Here is a 13,837-nt window from a genome sequence, read left to right on the forward strand (position 1 = left end):
GCAAACTTTACATAATGTTGTACGTGACTTGGTGGTATTTAAAGTGTAGCTCTGAAAACATGAGATTACTTAACAGCTTTCCATTACTGTTTTGTAATTAAGAAAACTTGTACTGCCCTTGAAAAATAGGATAAAAGCAGTACTGTGGGGTTAATAAGGTGACCTAGGATAATGTGTCAAAATCAGGGAATACAAAGTAAGTTTTGAAGAAGCAATGACTCTTGGTTTTGTGGCATTTCACAGGCCATCAGAAGAAGATGCATTGAATGGTAAGTTTTCTTTCTCTTGTAAACAAGGTGAGATCTTTTCATATAAGCAACTGTTTGGGTCTTGTATAAGAATATATTTAATTACTTGTAATTTAGAATTTAATGGACGCACCATACTGTGATTTTTATTTTTTAACAAACAACCTATCATTAAGTGCTACAATTTTTATTTTTTTTCTCCCCAAAGTACTGAAGAGCTAAGTGCAATACTTAATTTTCTGCACAGCAGATCTTTTTCAAACTCTAGTTACTTGGCAAGTGTTCTTTGCATGTGGTATTTTAGTACATAATACAGGTAGCAAGCAGTATCTTCTTTTTTGTCCCCCCCCTTAATCTCTTTTCAGGCATTGCTTCTCCTTTCAAGCCTATCATGGATATCAATTACTATTACTCAGGTCAGTCACTCTTATGAACTAATGTTTGTATTTTTACTGACGGTTATTAGATCCTTAAACTTCAACAAATGCTGTATTTTTCCTCTAGCTGTAGAAAGAAATAACTTGATGAGATTATCACAGAGCATTCCATTCACTCCTGTGCCTCCAAGAGGTAAGAATTTTAATTTTTGTTGCAGGTTCACTGTGGAAGAAAACAAAAGCAAACCTTATAGAGACTCTAATTTGGCTTGATCATTCTAATATAGAATTATCAAGGCAAAGTTCACACTTGCTCACAGCAAGTGTGAAACTAAAGTTGTAATAAACTAAAAGAAATCCAGTCTCTGTGTTAGAACACTCCAAAATACTTATGACACCTTTTCTAGAGCAGCTCACTTGATTATGAAATGTAGATTTAATTATAGTTGTCCTTAGAAATGGTGATACAGTGGTGGTAGTATTGTGCTAACAGTTTTATTACAAACAAATTTTGGAAGGATTCCTTTAAGTTGTCTTGACTCGTATAAAATATAAACAAACATTAGTGTTTGAACAGTGTCATAAATAGTTCTAATTAGGAGGAGAAAGCTGCTGTACTGTTCTGCAGCTGTGTGAAGAAAGTTGGAGAGAGGTCTTCCTACAGGGTAGTTTAAATTTTTTGTTAATTCAGGATGATAATAATGACTTAATGTTGCAGCATCTTGTAATCTAAAAGACAGTAGGTTTTCAGTGCTTTTAAATTTGAATTTGGAAAATTCAATGCAGTAATTTCGTGTTGTAATGCAGGTGAACCAGTCACTGTGTATCGCCTTGAAGAAAGTTCTCCCAGCATCTTGAACAACAGCATGTCTTCCTGGTCACAGCTAGGACTCTGTGCTAAAATTGAATTTTTAAGTAAGGAGGAGATGGGAGGAGGTTTACGTCGAGCTCTTAAAGTAGTGTGCACGTGGTCAGAATATGATATCCTGAAGTCAGGGCATCTTTATATCATCAAGTCTTTTCTTCCTGAAGTTGTGAATACTTGGTCAAGCATTTACAAGGAGGACACTGTGCTACACTTGTGCTTAAGAGTAAGTTTTATCTTTGTCAATTATTATACATGGACACGCATTATATGTTAAACAAATAATTTTCCCACCCAAGAACTAGTATATACTTACTACACAAAGGAAAAAAAATGGCTAGTCTGGGGTTCTGTGTGAATCTAAAGGGTTAAAAACTCCACTCCAGGCTTATTTAATCAAAGAGCTCAAACTCTTAAAACATAGACATAATTTAAAAAGCAAGTAATCTGTTACGCTGTCTTGGGGGAGTGGACACCGTTCCCAGTGCCTGCTTGGCTCTTTACTGTTCCCTGCTCTGCAATGCAGCTAATGAAGGGTTTGACTTGTAGGAAATTCAGCAGCAGAGAGCAGCACAGAAGCTCACCTTTGCATTCAATCAAATGAAGCCCAAATCCATCCCATACTCTCCAAGGTGAGTATTTGAACTGCCATTATGGTGCATGCTTTTGACACAGGCGGTTGCCTTACAGGGTTGTTAACAGATGCATCAGCTATATTAAGGTACTGATATGTGGATATATGTCTTGGAATATTACTGTGAATATGTCAAGCAGAATTATCCTTGGCAGTATTTTCCACTGACACTTACTGCAGTGATTCTAACCTAGTGTGATATAACCTAAATGGCTTTGTATAATAGTTTATAATTATTTAAATTATTAATAAATCAAATAAAAATCTAATAGTAATGATATATTTGTCACTTATCTTGGAAATATATTCATTAAGTATGTTTTTTACTAGGTTCTTGGAAGTTTTCCTGTTATATTGCCACTCTGCTGGCCAGTGGTTTGCAGTTGAAGAGTGCATGACCGGAGAGTTTAGAAAATATAACAACAATAATGGTGATGAAATAATCCCAACTAACATGCTGGAGGAGGTTATGCTGGCTTTCAGCCATTGGACATATGAATATACAAGAGGAGAATTGTTGGTACTAGATCTGCAAGGTAATGTCCTTATTTTGAAATTGGGATTGGGGCCAAGATAGGTGTATGTGAATTTTTCTCTTGATAGCATTTTGTTAAGAATTTGTATGCCTGTAATAAATAACAAACATTATTTAGTTCTTCTTGGCCTAATTAGTTTAAATCTATGATTTTCTGATTTAATCACAGAACCATTTAGATTGGAAAGGACCTCTAAGATCGTTCAGTCCAACTGTTAAGCCAGGACTGCCAAGTCCACCCCTAACCCATGTCTCCAAGTGCCACACCTACACATCTTTTAAATCCCTCCAGGGATGGTAATTCCACCACTTCCTGGGCAGCCTGTTCCAGTGCTTGGCAACCTTTTTAGTGAAGAAATTTTAGCTCATGTCCAATCTAAACCTCCCGCTGGTGCAACCTGAGGCCACTTCCTCTTGTCCTATCGCTTGAGAGCAACCCCCATCTGGCTACACCCTCCTTTTGGGGAGTTGTAGAGAGTGATAAGGTCCCCCTGAGCTTCCTCCAGGCTAAATAGCCCCAGCTCCCTCCCAGCACCTCATAGGACTTGTGCTCCAGACCTTTCAGCAGCTTTGTTGCTCTTAATATAGCATTAAATCTTACAACAACACAGAGAATAGAAATATATACATATTTTCCTAATAAAATGTGCTGTAAAAATTCCATTTTTTTGGTGCATTCATGCAGTGCCAATATGGTAAACTGTATTTATTCTGAACTGTGTGCCAGATATTCTGGCTGTGGGAGCTATATAGGGAAATTTTCTCACAGGTGAAAATTCAGGTGAGGAATTGCAGGCAGATGTAAAAATAAGTGAAAGAAATCTGAGAAGTATTAAGTGTTCATTTAGGAGCAATTTTGTAAGAATAGAGAATCATATAGTTTGGGTTGTGTTTGTTGGGGATTTTTTTCTGCTTTTATTCTTGGGGAAGCTGAGAAGTCATAGCTAAGGATTCCAATGCTTTTCAATATTAATGCATTTATGTAATCAGAAATGTGTCAGATTTAACTTTTTCTTCATGTTCTCTCTGAAGGTGTGGGTGAAAATTTGACAGATCCCTCTGTGATAAAAGCTGGAGAAAAAAGGTAAGGTTAAAGAAAGACTTAAAGTATTATAAAATTTTCACTAGACAGAGAACAGATGCAACCAATGCTTATGATCACTTTATTTCTAAGGTCTCATGATATGGTGTTTGGTCCGGCCAATCTGGGAGAGGATGCAATAAAAAACTTCAGAGCAAAGCACCACTGCAATTCCTGCTGCAGGAAACTCAAACTTCCTGGTAAGAGCTGCTGAATTTCTTCTTCTGAGACACTTATGTCATGAGATATTGTATGGTACATAATGAAATAGTTAAGTCATGCTGTGGAGGTGGAATAAGTAATAAACAGTGGTTTTGTAATTTGACTTTGGGTTTCTGATTACATGTGTGATAAAAGCATCCCTTTTTTGACACTACATATCTAGGAATTCTTTACATTTGCATACCCAATTCTTTGCTAGACTTTTATGCCCCACTGATTCTACTAGCTCAAGAAATAGTAATCATTATGACTTCATTCTGTTTGTACAGATCTGAAGAGGAATGATTACACACCTGACAAGATGATATTTCCTCAGGATGATTCCCCTGAATTGACAATTCAGCCTGGAAGCTGCACCAAAGAATCCGATTCAGCTGGTTCTATTCGTCTGATGCTCTAATGATGTGACCAAATCCATGGCTCCACTCAAACTTCATGGAACATCACAAAGTTGTCACTTACCTGTCCTTCACTATAATTAAAAGAAAGACATGTCAAAAGAAGGATTACTGTCTCATAAGTGGGATTTTGGCTGGTCCATAATCTAAGGACCTTACAACTTGTGATAACCATCTACAGAGCGGCGTGGCAGCTGATCATTCTAAAGGTTGAATTATGAGAAGTATTTAAGATGTGTTTTTAAAGGGGCTTTTTAAACAGAAAGTTTTATTTTTTATTTTATTTTGGTTTAGTGGAGGATTTTCCTTCTTTAGTCCTCTGGTGGGAAATATGCCTTCCACCAAAAGGATTTTAGTAGTTGATGTTTTAAGGTAAAGCATTTGTCTTTTTGGCATTTGTCTTACTGTCAATGAGCAAAACCAGGAGAAAGCACCTACCTCTGTAATGCCAGAGTATTCTTAGAGTGTTTTCGGAAGTGTTCCACTAATGTTTCCTCACCAGGTGTCTTTTAATCTGGCCTTTTGAAGAGGACAGAACCAAATGAGGTGTATATAGGATGCCAACAGAATGAAGTTGAAGGTAGGAACTTGATCTGTTCCAAAAGAGAGAGAGTCTCCTGAATCAGGATTCATGCAGCTTCATGACTGTAAAGCTGGGCTTGGTCGTTTTGTGGAATAGAGCCCTAATTGTGCATAATAAAAATTTCTTGTTTTACACATTTCAATTTTATCAAGTCACTGTCAAATAGTAACAAAGCCATGATAGACTGGTATAATCATATTTAATAGAAGAATTAGTATGTGCTGGTCCAAATAAGTTGCCTTGTAAGAACACAAGTTGGAAGTGCTTTTCCTCGTCCGTACGTAGTGACTGCTTCAGAAGCTCTGCCTTCCAAAGATCTCATAAAACCAGTATATCGAAACCGAATGTACACATAACTTGTAAATGTATTTAAAATTGTGTAGAAAACATCCTTAATGTTATGTTATTTGTGGTACTTACTTAAGAGAGACTAGGGTTGGATTAGCATTGTGTAAAGTACGGGAGATTGCAATGCACCTTCATGCCAATAAAATGTAATTTAACTGTCCCAAATATTGTTGAGCATTCAGCAAGAAAAAACTGTTGTCCAACTGAAGTTTCATGCTGCGATTTTTTTTTTTTGTTACATAGGTACTAATTTGTAATTTTTAATTAAAAGGGCAGTATATAGCTCTATAAATTTTTTATTGAGTAGTGTATCTTATAGATACAGACCTAAGGCACGAACACAATAGCTGTTTAAATGGTGTTTTATGTTTGATGGGGAAAGGTAAAATGTTATAAGGATATAATACTGTATACATTTTGTATATCATTAAATCTTTAAAGAATCTAAAATAAATTTATTCTTGTTTACAGACTTCTGCTGTCCATCTCAGTCTGAAAGGTTATTTTGGTGAATTTAAGTAACCCTTTATGTGGAAAAGTAAACTTTGCCATGCTGGATCAAAGCAGTTGTTCGCCTTTGAGGTACCGCAACTTTGGCCAACTCCAGAAACTAGGGAGGTAAAAAAGTGAAAGCTGTCATAGTAGACAAACACATGTGAGGGGATTAATGAGCAAATGAGACAAAAATAGCTCTACAATGTTTAATTAGGAGCTACTTCTTAGATGTCTGACTGTACCTCCTCCTGTTACTGGGAGGGAATGGGCAGATATTCAAGGTGTATTTATACCTTTTTAATGCCAGGTAACAGCAACAGTTAGTCTGGATGTGTGACTGACTCTGCAAATTGAGAAAGATTCCTAGAGGAGCCTCTGTAATTTTGAAAATGCAACCAAATTCATTGTATGAAATAGGAAAAACATTTTGAGAAAATCGCAAGTAAAGGTTGGGAAAGTTTTTGTTTCCTGACAAACACAGTTTTTACAGCCATGTTACTGGTCTTCAGGAGTTTAGCAAAATAAACAGATGTGACTGTGTGATGGGTGTGAGTGACCGTGGGGAGTGTTCCGTCTGCTCAGTGTTGCAGTGACTCAGACCTGAAGCTTTTTCAAAACCAAAAGGAAAAAACATGGTTGGGAAATTCCTGTAAGCCTTGGAGTAGTTAACACTGTTCATATTTTTGTCTATCTCCCTGGCATGAGCACTGGCTTAACTCTGTTTGACTTACAGCTGGAATTACGATGAGAAGCGTTTGTCTAAATTAAAGGGGGGAGAAATGTATAACTTTCAGAAGTGATCTGCTACAAACTAGCAGAAAAAAATAAGAAATGTCAAGTGTCCTTCAGGGAAGGCATTGGAAAAGTGTGGTGGCAAAGAAAAAAACAAGTAGGTCTGAAGAAGTAGCCTGACACTGTTTGGATAGTGCCACATCCTGCTGGTGTTGGGCAGTAGGAGCATGAAATTTAATTTGTTTGAGAAGATCAAGTGTCACTTCTGTGTTGAAACCTCATCAGTCCGGGAGTGCTCTATGAATAGAGAGGAGTTGTGATCCTTTAGCATTTAAATTTCCTTCAGATTACCAGAGAGAAGGAAAGTAGAAGCAGGACTAGAAATTCTGGTAATATCCAAGAACAAAAGTGCATCTTCTTAGAACCTGGTTTTTAAATACAGGAATATAATTCACACCTTCTCTATTTTTTAATGAAAATCTGAAATCTTCAGTGAGATTCCTATTACAAGGGTATTTAAAGAGTATTTCTCACATAGGGAAGTAAGTAAGCTACATAATTTAATTAATTAATCCACCCAATTCAGCACTGTTGACTGCTTTCTTGCATTATTTGGGTGCTGAAACATTTCAGAGAAAACCAATCCCAAATATGTTGTGACAAAATACACAGCTCTTGGGGGAGCTGGTTTTCTAGCTGCTGCTCAGCAGCTGTGTGATTTGGAAAAGGAGAGGTTTGTTTTTTAAGCCTGTGACAGTGGTTTCCTACACTTCAATTCTTTGTGTTTGCATCTCACTTAATGCCATAACATTTAACACTGCAGGACTTTGGAAAGGGGAAAAGACTAGACTACAACAGAAAAACTGGTAGTAACAGTTCATATGGAATGTTCCTAAAAGATTGGTTGGGGAAAAAATAGCATTTTTTTACATGTAACAATGCTTCTTAAAAAAATTCTGATAATTTAGTATTTCTTTTCACAATTAACACTTTACCTTGCAAGTAATGCATTTTGTGGTGAGAGTAATGGTAGTTAATTCTCAGCCCCAGAACTTGCAGTAGGTAGCACCTATGTGAATTTGTGTATCATGTTACATTAAAATAGTGAAAGTCTTGATTCAGATTCCACAAAAAGTAGGAATGAGCATATCCAGTTCCATTTACAAAAATGTAGACCAGATTTTCAGTACTTTGTGTGGGGGTGTTGCTTTTGTGTCTCAGTTTGCAGGTAACCAGTTAGGGAGATAATTAGCAGTGACAGCTGTCCCAAGAGTGCTGGGAGACATCCTTTGTTTGAAGTTTAACAAGTAAAATAATTAGGGATTTTTTTAAAATGGTTTCCTGGGCCTCTTCTGAGAATACTTGTTACTTCCCTAATTGTATGTTACATAGGGAAAACCTGCTGCTCTTCTGTGTATGGCATTCAGAGATTAACTTCTCTGTCTTATTAGCTAAATAAAAGCCACTTCTCTGCCACTACCCTTTTTTTTACTTTTCCCCAGGAAAATCTTCATAACACAAATAGACTAATTAAGCGTGATGTTTTGAGGTAGTTGAATCTTTTTATGGTCAACACCATCATCACTGCCCTTCCACCAGAGCATATGAGCAGACATGGATAAACGTGGGTCAGGCTGAAGCTCCCTGCTCAGCGCAATGGGCGGGTGCCCCTCTCTTCCCAAGGTTTTCTGTTCTGGGTGGCACATAGGGAGGAGATAGAGGCAGGTCGGGCCAGGCATGTTCCCCTGCCTGAGGACCAACGTAACCAAGTGACATCACAAAGGGAATGGGGCAGGAATATCTTGGGTGACAGGATGGAACACAGGACAGAACACACGGGGCATTGCTTGGCTTGTTCTACAGAGATTGCTGCGGTTTCTAAGTTCTTTGCCCTGCCTCAGAATAGAGTATCAGCCTCTAAAAATTCAAGAACAGCAACACTGGTGAGCACCTCTGGGTGGTGTAGTGTTTGTGTTCAGCTTCTCTATTGCCTGATTAGGGATGGGGGACAGTTTGGTCCAGGACAGACTCATGCAGCAAGAAAAAAACCTACTAGAATTTTCTTAACATAAGTAACATAGCAAAAATCTAAAGAACAACCTGTTATTAGTAGCATCTGGACTGCAACCTATGGTTTTAGAAAATATATTAAGTACCACACCTCAGAAGAAATGAAATATAATATGCATTCTTTAGGGTGAAATGCTTAAGGTAGCTATTTTGAGTAATTGGATATGAAGTCAAAGACTGAATGGAATTTTAGGAATAACTCTAAAACCTCAGGCATTTAAATAATACCTCTTAATGATGTATCTCACCATCTTGGGAAGAGCCTAGTGTGGCAGAGTCTTCACCACCGTATTAGCCCAATGAAAATAAATGTGAATGTAGTTTATAAAGAAGATCCTGAAACAGCCTCCTGAAGAGGCATTTTAAAGAGCATAACACAAAAAACACTGTAGCATTTTAGATTTCTGCTGCTGTGGATTTTTTTTCCTAGTCGGTGGAAGGATGGCTTGGAAATGGAAGTATTCCCACAAGGAAGAGATGGAGGACACAAGCAGCCGTCACCCAGGGCTCACTGGCCTGCAGAACCTGGAAAACACGTGCTACATGAACGCGGTTTTGCAGTGCCTGTGCAGCCTGCCCCAGCTGGTGGAGTATTTCCTCTCGGGGAGGTGGAACACAGCCCTGCGCACGTGAGTTGGTTTGTTTCTTGCCTTGGCGCTGTTGTTTTCCTCCCAAAGGATCCATGTTGCCATGAGAATGTGTGAGGCTCCACCCACCAGCAGTTAAGAGTCACATACCACAAGCTGGTTTCCTTGTCCTTTGAGGCCCTGGGTTGTTTCCTTGCTGGGTACCTTCAGCATTACACTTCTTTTGTCATTTTGATGGTAATACCTGTTACAATCACTGCTGCCTCAACCATGATTCCTACTGCTTCCTGGGATCTGCAGAGTCCCTCAAACCCAATGACAGGCTGGTCAGAGCTGTGCTGTACCTGCACGTGTTTTCTAAGTTTCTATAGTGTGCTCCTGTTTGAAGGCAGAGAGACCATTTTTTCATACTCTACCTGAAACTTCTGTGTATTTTTTCCAAGGGAGATTGGCGAGTCTGTAACTGCCTTTGGCTGTTTGATGTCCGATATGTGGCTTGGAGAGTTTGACTATGTTTCCCCTGAGGCTTTTCATTCAGTCTTTGGGAAGCGGTACCCAGCATTTAGCAGGAGGACTCAGCACGATGCGCAGGAGTTTCTGATCTGTGTGCTGGATGAGCTCCACGAGGCTTTCAAGGAGGTAAGAGTCCAGCTGTGGTGTTTTGGAGACTGTAGCAATTCCCTCTGCATGTCATGATTTAGCATTCCATGTAATAATTGCCTGTCCTCCTGAACTCCATGATGGGGCCTCTAATAATTGCTCTTTTCTACCTTTGTTTCAGACCCATTTACACACAATTATTAATTTGCTTCTCGTCTAATGCTGCGTCAAATTGTATCCCCAATTTAAATGACAATGCTGTCTGTAGCTTCATTGTCCTAACCTTTCTCTCTCCTTGCTCCTTCCACGCTCAATGTTCTACTTTCTCATCTGCCTGAGATCTTCACGTATGCACGCCCTCATGTCTCTCTCCTCTTCAGATCCACTGATAAAGAGCTTTTTGAGCAGTTAAATTCTGTCAAATGTCCAGATTATAATGTTTTTGTTAAATTTCTCTGTGAGGAAAGGAATTAAACTTACTCTGCTTGTATGAAACATCAAGCTCTGTGACAAGACTAAAAACTGACCTACCCAGGCAGTGGCAGCAACCATTAAAACCCAGTGAAGGCACTCAAACAGTTGCTTATCTGCCTTTTGTTAATTTTTTTTTTCTTCTGTATAGTCAAGCCGACACAGAGCTGGTGCAGAAGCAAGAGGGAGTGGCAGTGGCACATCCATTATAACACAGTTATTTGAGGGACAGCTCAGTTATGGTATCACATGTCTGAAATGCAACACCATCACCGACAGACCTGAGAGCTTCACCGTCCTTTCCCTGCCCATCCCTTCTAGGAGAGTGTGCTCTCTGAAGGTACAACTGCCAATGCATTCCTGCTGCTTTCTGCTTCATGTGGGAAGAGGTGGCTTAGACTAGTGAGTGTTACTGAAAAGATGCAGGTTTTTAGTTACTTTGGGTTTCCTGGGAGCTAATGGATAGTCTTGGATCTGCTCCTTAGAGAAGTGCTGTTTCTTCACTGGTCTCAGGACCACAGAGGCTGGTGGGGTTACAGGAGCAACGCTCGTGAGTTGCAGGGGATGAGGGACATCAGGATCGTTCAATAGCAACCATAAGGGTTTCTTTCACTCACCCAAGTATTTGCTCACTTGGGGAAGAAAGGAAGCCAATGCTGGCTGCTTCGTCTTTTAAGTGTATTTGTAATGACAGCCTTGCTGCATCACACCTCCAATTAAGAAGAGAGCTCTGAAGTATGGCAAATTCATCTCTTACTTTGCTTAGGATCTTCAGGGGTGGAGGGAGATCAGTTTGATCAAGTGGTTTTGATTTTATTTTTTTCCTTTGACAGGAGTGTCTTGACTGCTTCTTTCAGCCAGACACACTGACTCGGAACAACCAAATCCACTGCTACTGGTGTGGAACAAACCAAGATGCCACAGTAAAGGCCACCATAACCAGGGCACCGCAGATCATTATTTTTCACTTAAAGAGGTACAGTCTAAATGGGGTAGGACATGGCCAGTTCCTGGGATTTGTGAGATGTGAAGGACAGTCACTTGCATTTGCATAGAAGGAGAAAAATCACTGCACACCTGTGTTTTTAGTTCTTGTGATACCTGAAAGCTAAATGGGCAGTAACAGAAATACAATCAGTGCAGCAGCTCATAGTCAAACATCCCTAGGAATCAGAGTTCCTGTGGTCAGTGGGAGAGCTTGTAATTTGGGTTCTAAGTGCAGGACCGACACAGGGTGTTTTTCTTGTCATTACTGCAGCTGAGACACTATGCTTTGGTTTTATCCCTTAACTAAATCAGGCCTAAACACCTGAGGATACTAAACAGAGAGGTGCATCAGTGTAAGAGCTCCTGGATTGGCAGACTTCACTAGCCACGTGTGGCCAGATGCTGAATTTACTCTTAAGGATTTTTTCTAAACAACTTTCCACCTATAGAGAAAACTACTCTGGGATGATTTGGCTTCCCAGAACTATGTTATCTAAGATAAAGTCATGATTTAATTTTCCATTCAGCATCTGCTTTTCTCAATGTGCTCAAAGAACTTGTGGTCCCCAGCTGCAGCCCTTGGCCACATTGCAAATGTTTAAAAGTGCAGTTTGTACTGGAAGTTACAGAGGGAAGAGGGATGGAGCCTGGCATGAGAGAAGAGCTGACACTGGCAGTGCAGTCCAGTCCAAAATGTTTAGGACACAGTGAGAGCAATGCTGGACATCTCTTGTGGGTTTAGTGCACTTTCTGTAAAACACAAGTTTAATAGAGATCTTTCTCTTTCAAACACTGTGTTGTCAGTTGTTGGTTTTCCCTTCCCCTAGGAAAGTCAGTTAAGCAACCACTACAATGCAAAAATAAGTCGAGGGTTATTTAAAATCATTCAAAATTTCATTTCAGGTTTGCCTGGCAGGACAAGCACAGAAGGAAACTCTCAACCACTGTTGACTATCCATTACACAATCTGGATCTCTCTTCCTACAGCTCCACATTTTCCTACAATGCAGTGTACAGCTTGAGTGCCGTAGTGGTAAGCTTTGCCTTTCCTGCTTTTAGTTGGAATGCTCTCCCTCATGGAACAGATGATGCATGTGTTAGTTTGGACTTTATGTATAGTGATTTATATTTTAATGTATGGTTTTTTGTATACTTTTTTTTTTTACCTGCCATGGACATAATCCAATAACAGTATGTAAACCAAGACGAGAGAAGTCATCATTTGTCCTTCTCCAACATCCCCAATTTAATAGCATGCACTCCTGACACGTAATGCCTGGTTGGAGCCTCCTCAGAATAAACTCACAGGCTGACCTTGCATGAATCCTGTTTATAAATAAGGACTAGATGGTCTCTTTTTTTCCATTGCTCACAGCAAGCGGGGCCCTCTTATAGTGACCAAAATCAGGGCTAATAGTTGGGTTGCAAATGTAAAACTGCAAAATAGAGAAGCATAATGATAATCCATTTGCTCTGTTTTAAAGCATTTATTTGAATTAACATTTTTTGCTGTAGGCCAGTGGGGGCTAGAACCCTCTCTCCCAACTTTTCCAAGTGCAAACAAGAAAAATGATGGGCAATTCCTCGGTTTGCCTGTGAGGAGACAGAGTGAGACTCTGGTTTTAACAGACTGTGTTGTTTGTTACAGAACCATGCTGGTGATATAGATTATGGCCACTACACAGCATTCTGTAAGCACTCAACCACCAAACACTGGTACAGCTTTGATGATGTCCAGGTCACCAAGATCTCAGATTCTGCAGTGCAGACTGACACAGCTTACCTCCTCTTCTACACCTCTCAAGACGATTGAGAATCTGCTGGCCCTTGAAGACCAACAGTGAGTAGGGCAGCAACTAGAATTCATCAGCAGCATTAGCCAAGTCCTATTTCATCAATAAACTAGAGCATTTCCATTACTGATTATCTGTTGTGGTCTTTCAAGAAGTAATTCCTAGAGAGAACAGTTACAGCCCCTGAGCCTGTACAGGAACGTGCGTCCGCTCCATTTGCACAAGGTCTGATGGTTGTTTTCCATGACAATCCTCTTGCATCCCTCAAAAGAACACAAATGGACTTACCTGAAAATTCCTGGTTTTCTGCTGTTAAGAATATTATGTTGTTTTAAGCTGCCTTTCAGGAACTGACAGTAGGATGCTGAGGTGAAAGCACAGAACCAGAGCATGGAGGGTGTGTGTTTCAGAAGAGAGCAGAGGATGAAGTGACCAGTAATATATGAGAAAGAAAAAGACATTATTCTAGTAATGTCATTTTTGTTCCTCTAGCACTGCAAACTTTTTTGCAGCTTGTAGGCTTCTGGAAAACAATCAATTCTGGTCTTAATTGCATCAGCAGGACACACACAAACAGGTAAAAGCTCAAAATGTATGATGCCAGGTTTCTAAATGCCAGCCTAATCAGCAAGGGAAAACTAACCCAAATCCACAGCAGGGAAACACATAAAATGCAACTCAAGTAAGTTTCTAAACTAATCAATTCTATGCAAAATAGTATTTTTTTTTCACCTGGAGAACCTTTAAACTGTGTGAATATGATTCAGACTGTCATTACATAGAATCCTGACCATTACATCAAAAGCTGGGA

General features: G+C 39.5%; 2 protein-coding genes across 3 annotated transcripts in view; both read left to right on the plus strand.

Moving 5' to 3' along the window:
* The window catches only part of TRPM7 (transient receptor potential cation channel subfamily M member 7), a 52,532-nt gene extending 48,070 nt beyond the window's left edge, over positions 1-4,462 (plus strand). Inside the window, exons 32-40 of the mRNA XM_027688173.1 lie at positions 244-269; positions 614-664; positions 753-818; positions 1,433-1,716; positions 2,040-2,122; positions 2,455-2,660; positions 3,692-3,743; positions 3,834-3,940; positions 4,232-4,462. Coding sequence (XP_027543974.1) covers positions 244-269; positions 614-664; positions 753-818; positions 1,433-1,716; positions 2,040-2,122; positions 2,455-2,660; positions 3,692-3,743; positions 3,834-3,940; positions 4,232-4,362 — 1,006 coding nt within the window. The 3' untranslated portion in view covers positions 4,363-4,462. The remainder of the gene's footprint in view (positions 1-243; positions 270-613; positions 665-752; positions 819-1,432; positions 1,717-2,039; positions 2,123-2,454; positions 2,661-3,691; positions 3,744-3,833; positions 3,941-4,231) is intronic.
* Positions 4,463-4,836: 374 nt separating this feature from the next.
* On the plus strand, positions 4,837-13,156 carry USP50 (ubiquitin specific peptidase 50). 2 transcript variants are annotated; one of them, XM_027688186.1, is made up of 8 exons: positions 4,837-4,940; positions 5,763-5,908; positions 9,021-9,217; positions 9,619-9,814; positions 10,398-10,586; positions 11,080-11,222; positions 12,137-12,266; positions 12,882-13,156. In XM_027688186.1, exons 3-8 carry the CDS (start codon positions 9,030-9,032, stop codon positions 13,044-13,046), a joined length of 1,011 nt encoding a protein of 336 aa, XP_027543987.1. In that variant the 5' UTR covers positions 4,837-4,940; positions 5,763-5,908; positions 9,021-9,029; the 3' UTR covers positions 13,047-13,156. The 2 variants fall into 2 exon arrangements, with proteins under 2 accessions (XP_027543987.1, XP_027543986.1); XM_027688185.1 differs by lacking the exons at positions 4,837-4,940; positions 5,763-5,908 and adding an exon at positions 8,312-8,460.
* The last annotated feature ends 681 nt before the right edge of the window (positions 13,157-13,837 follow it).

Source organism: Neopelma chrysocephalum, unplaced genomic scaffold (genome assembly GCF_003984885.1).
Source record: "Neopelma chrysocephalum unplaced genomic scaffold, ASM398488v2 Primary Assembly neopelma1_75, whole genome shotgun sequence".
Classification (NCBI taxonomy): domain Eukaryota; kingdom Metazoa; phylum Chordata; class Aves; order Passeriformes; family Pipridae; genus Neopelma; species Neopelma chrysocephalum.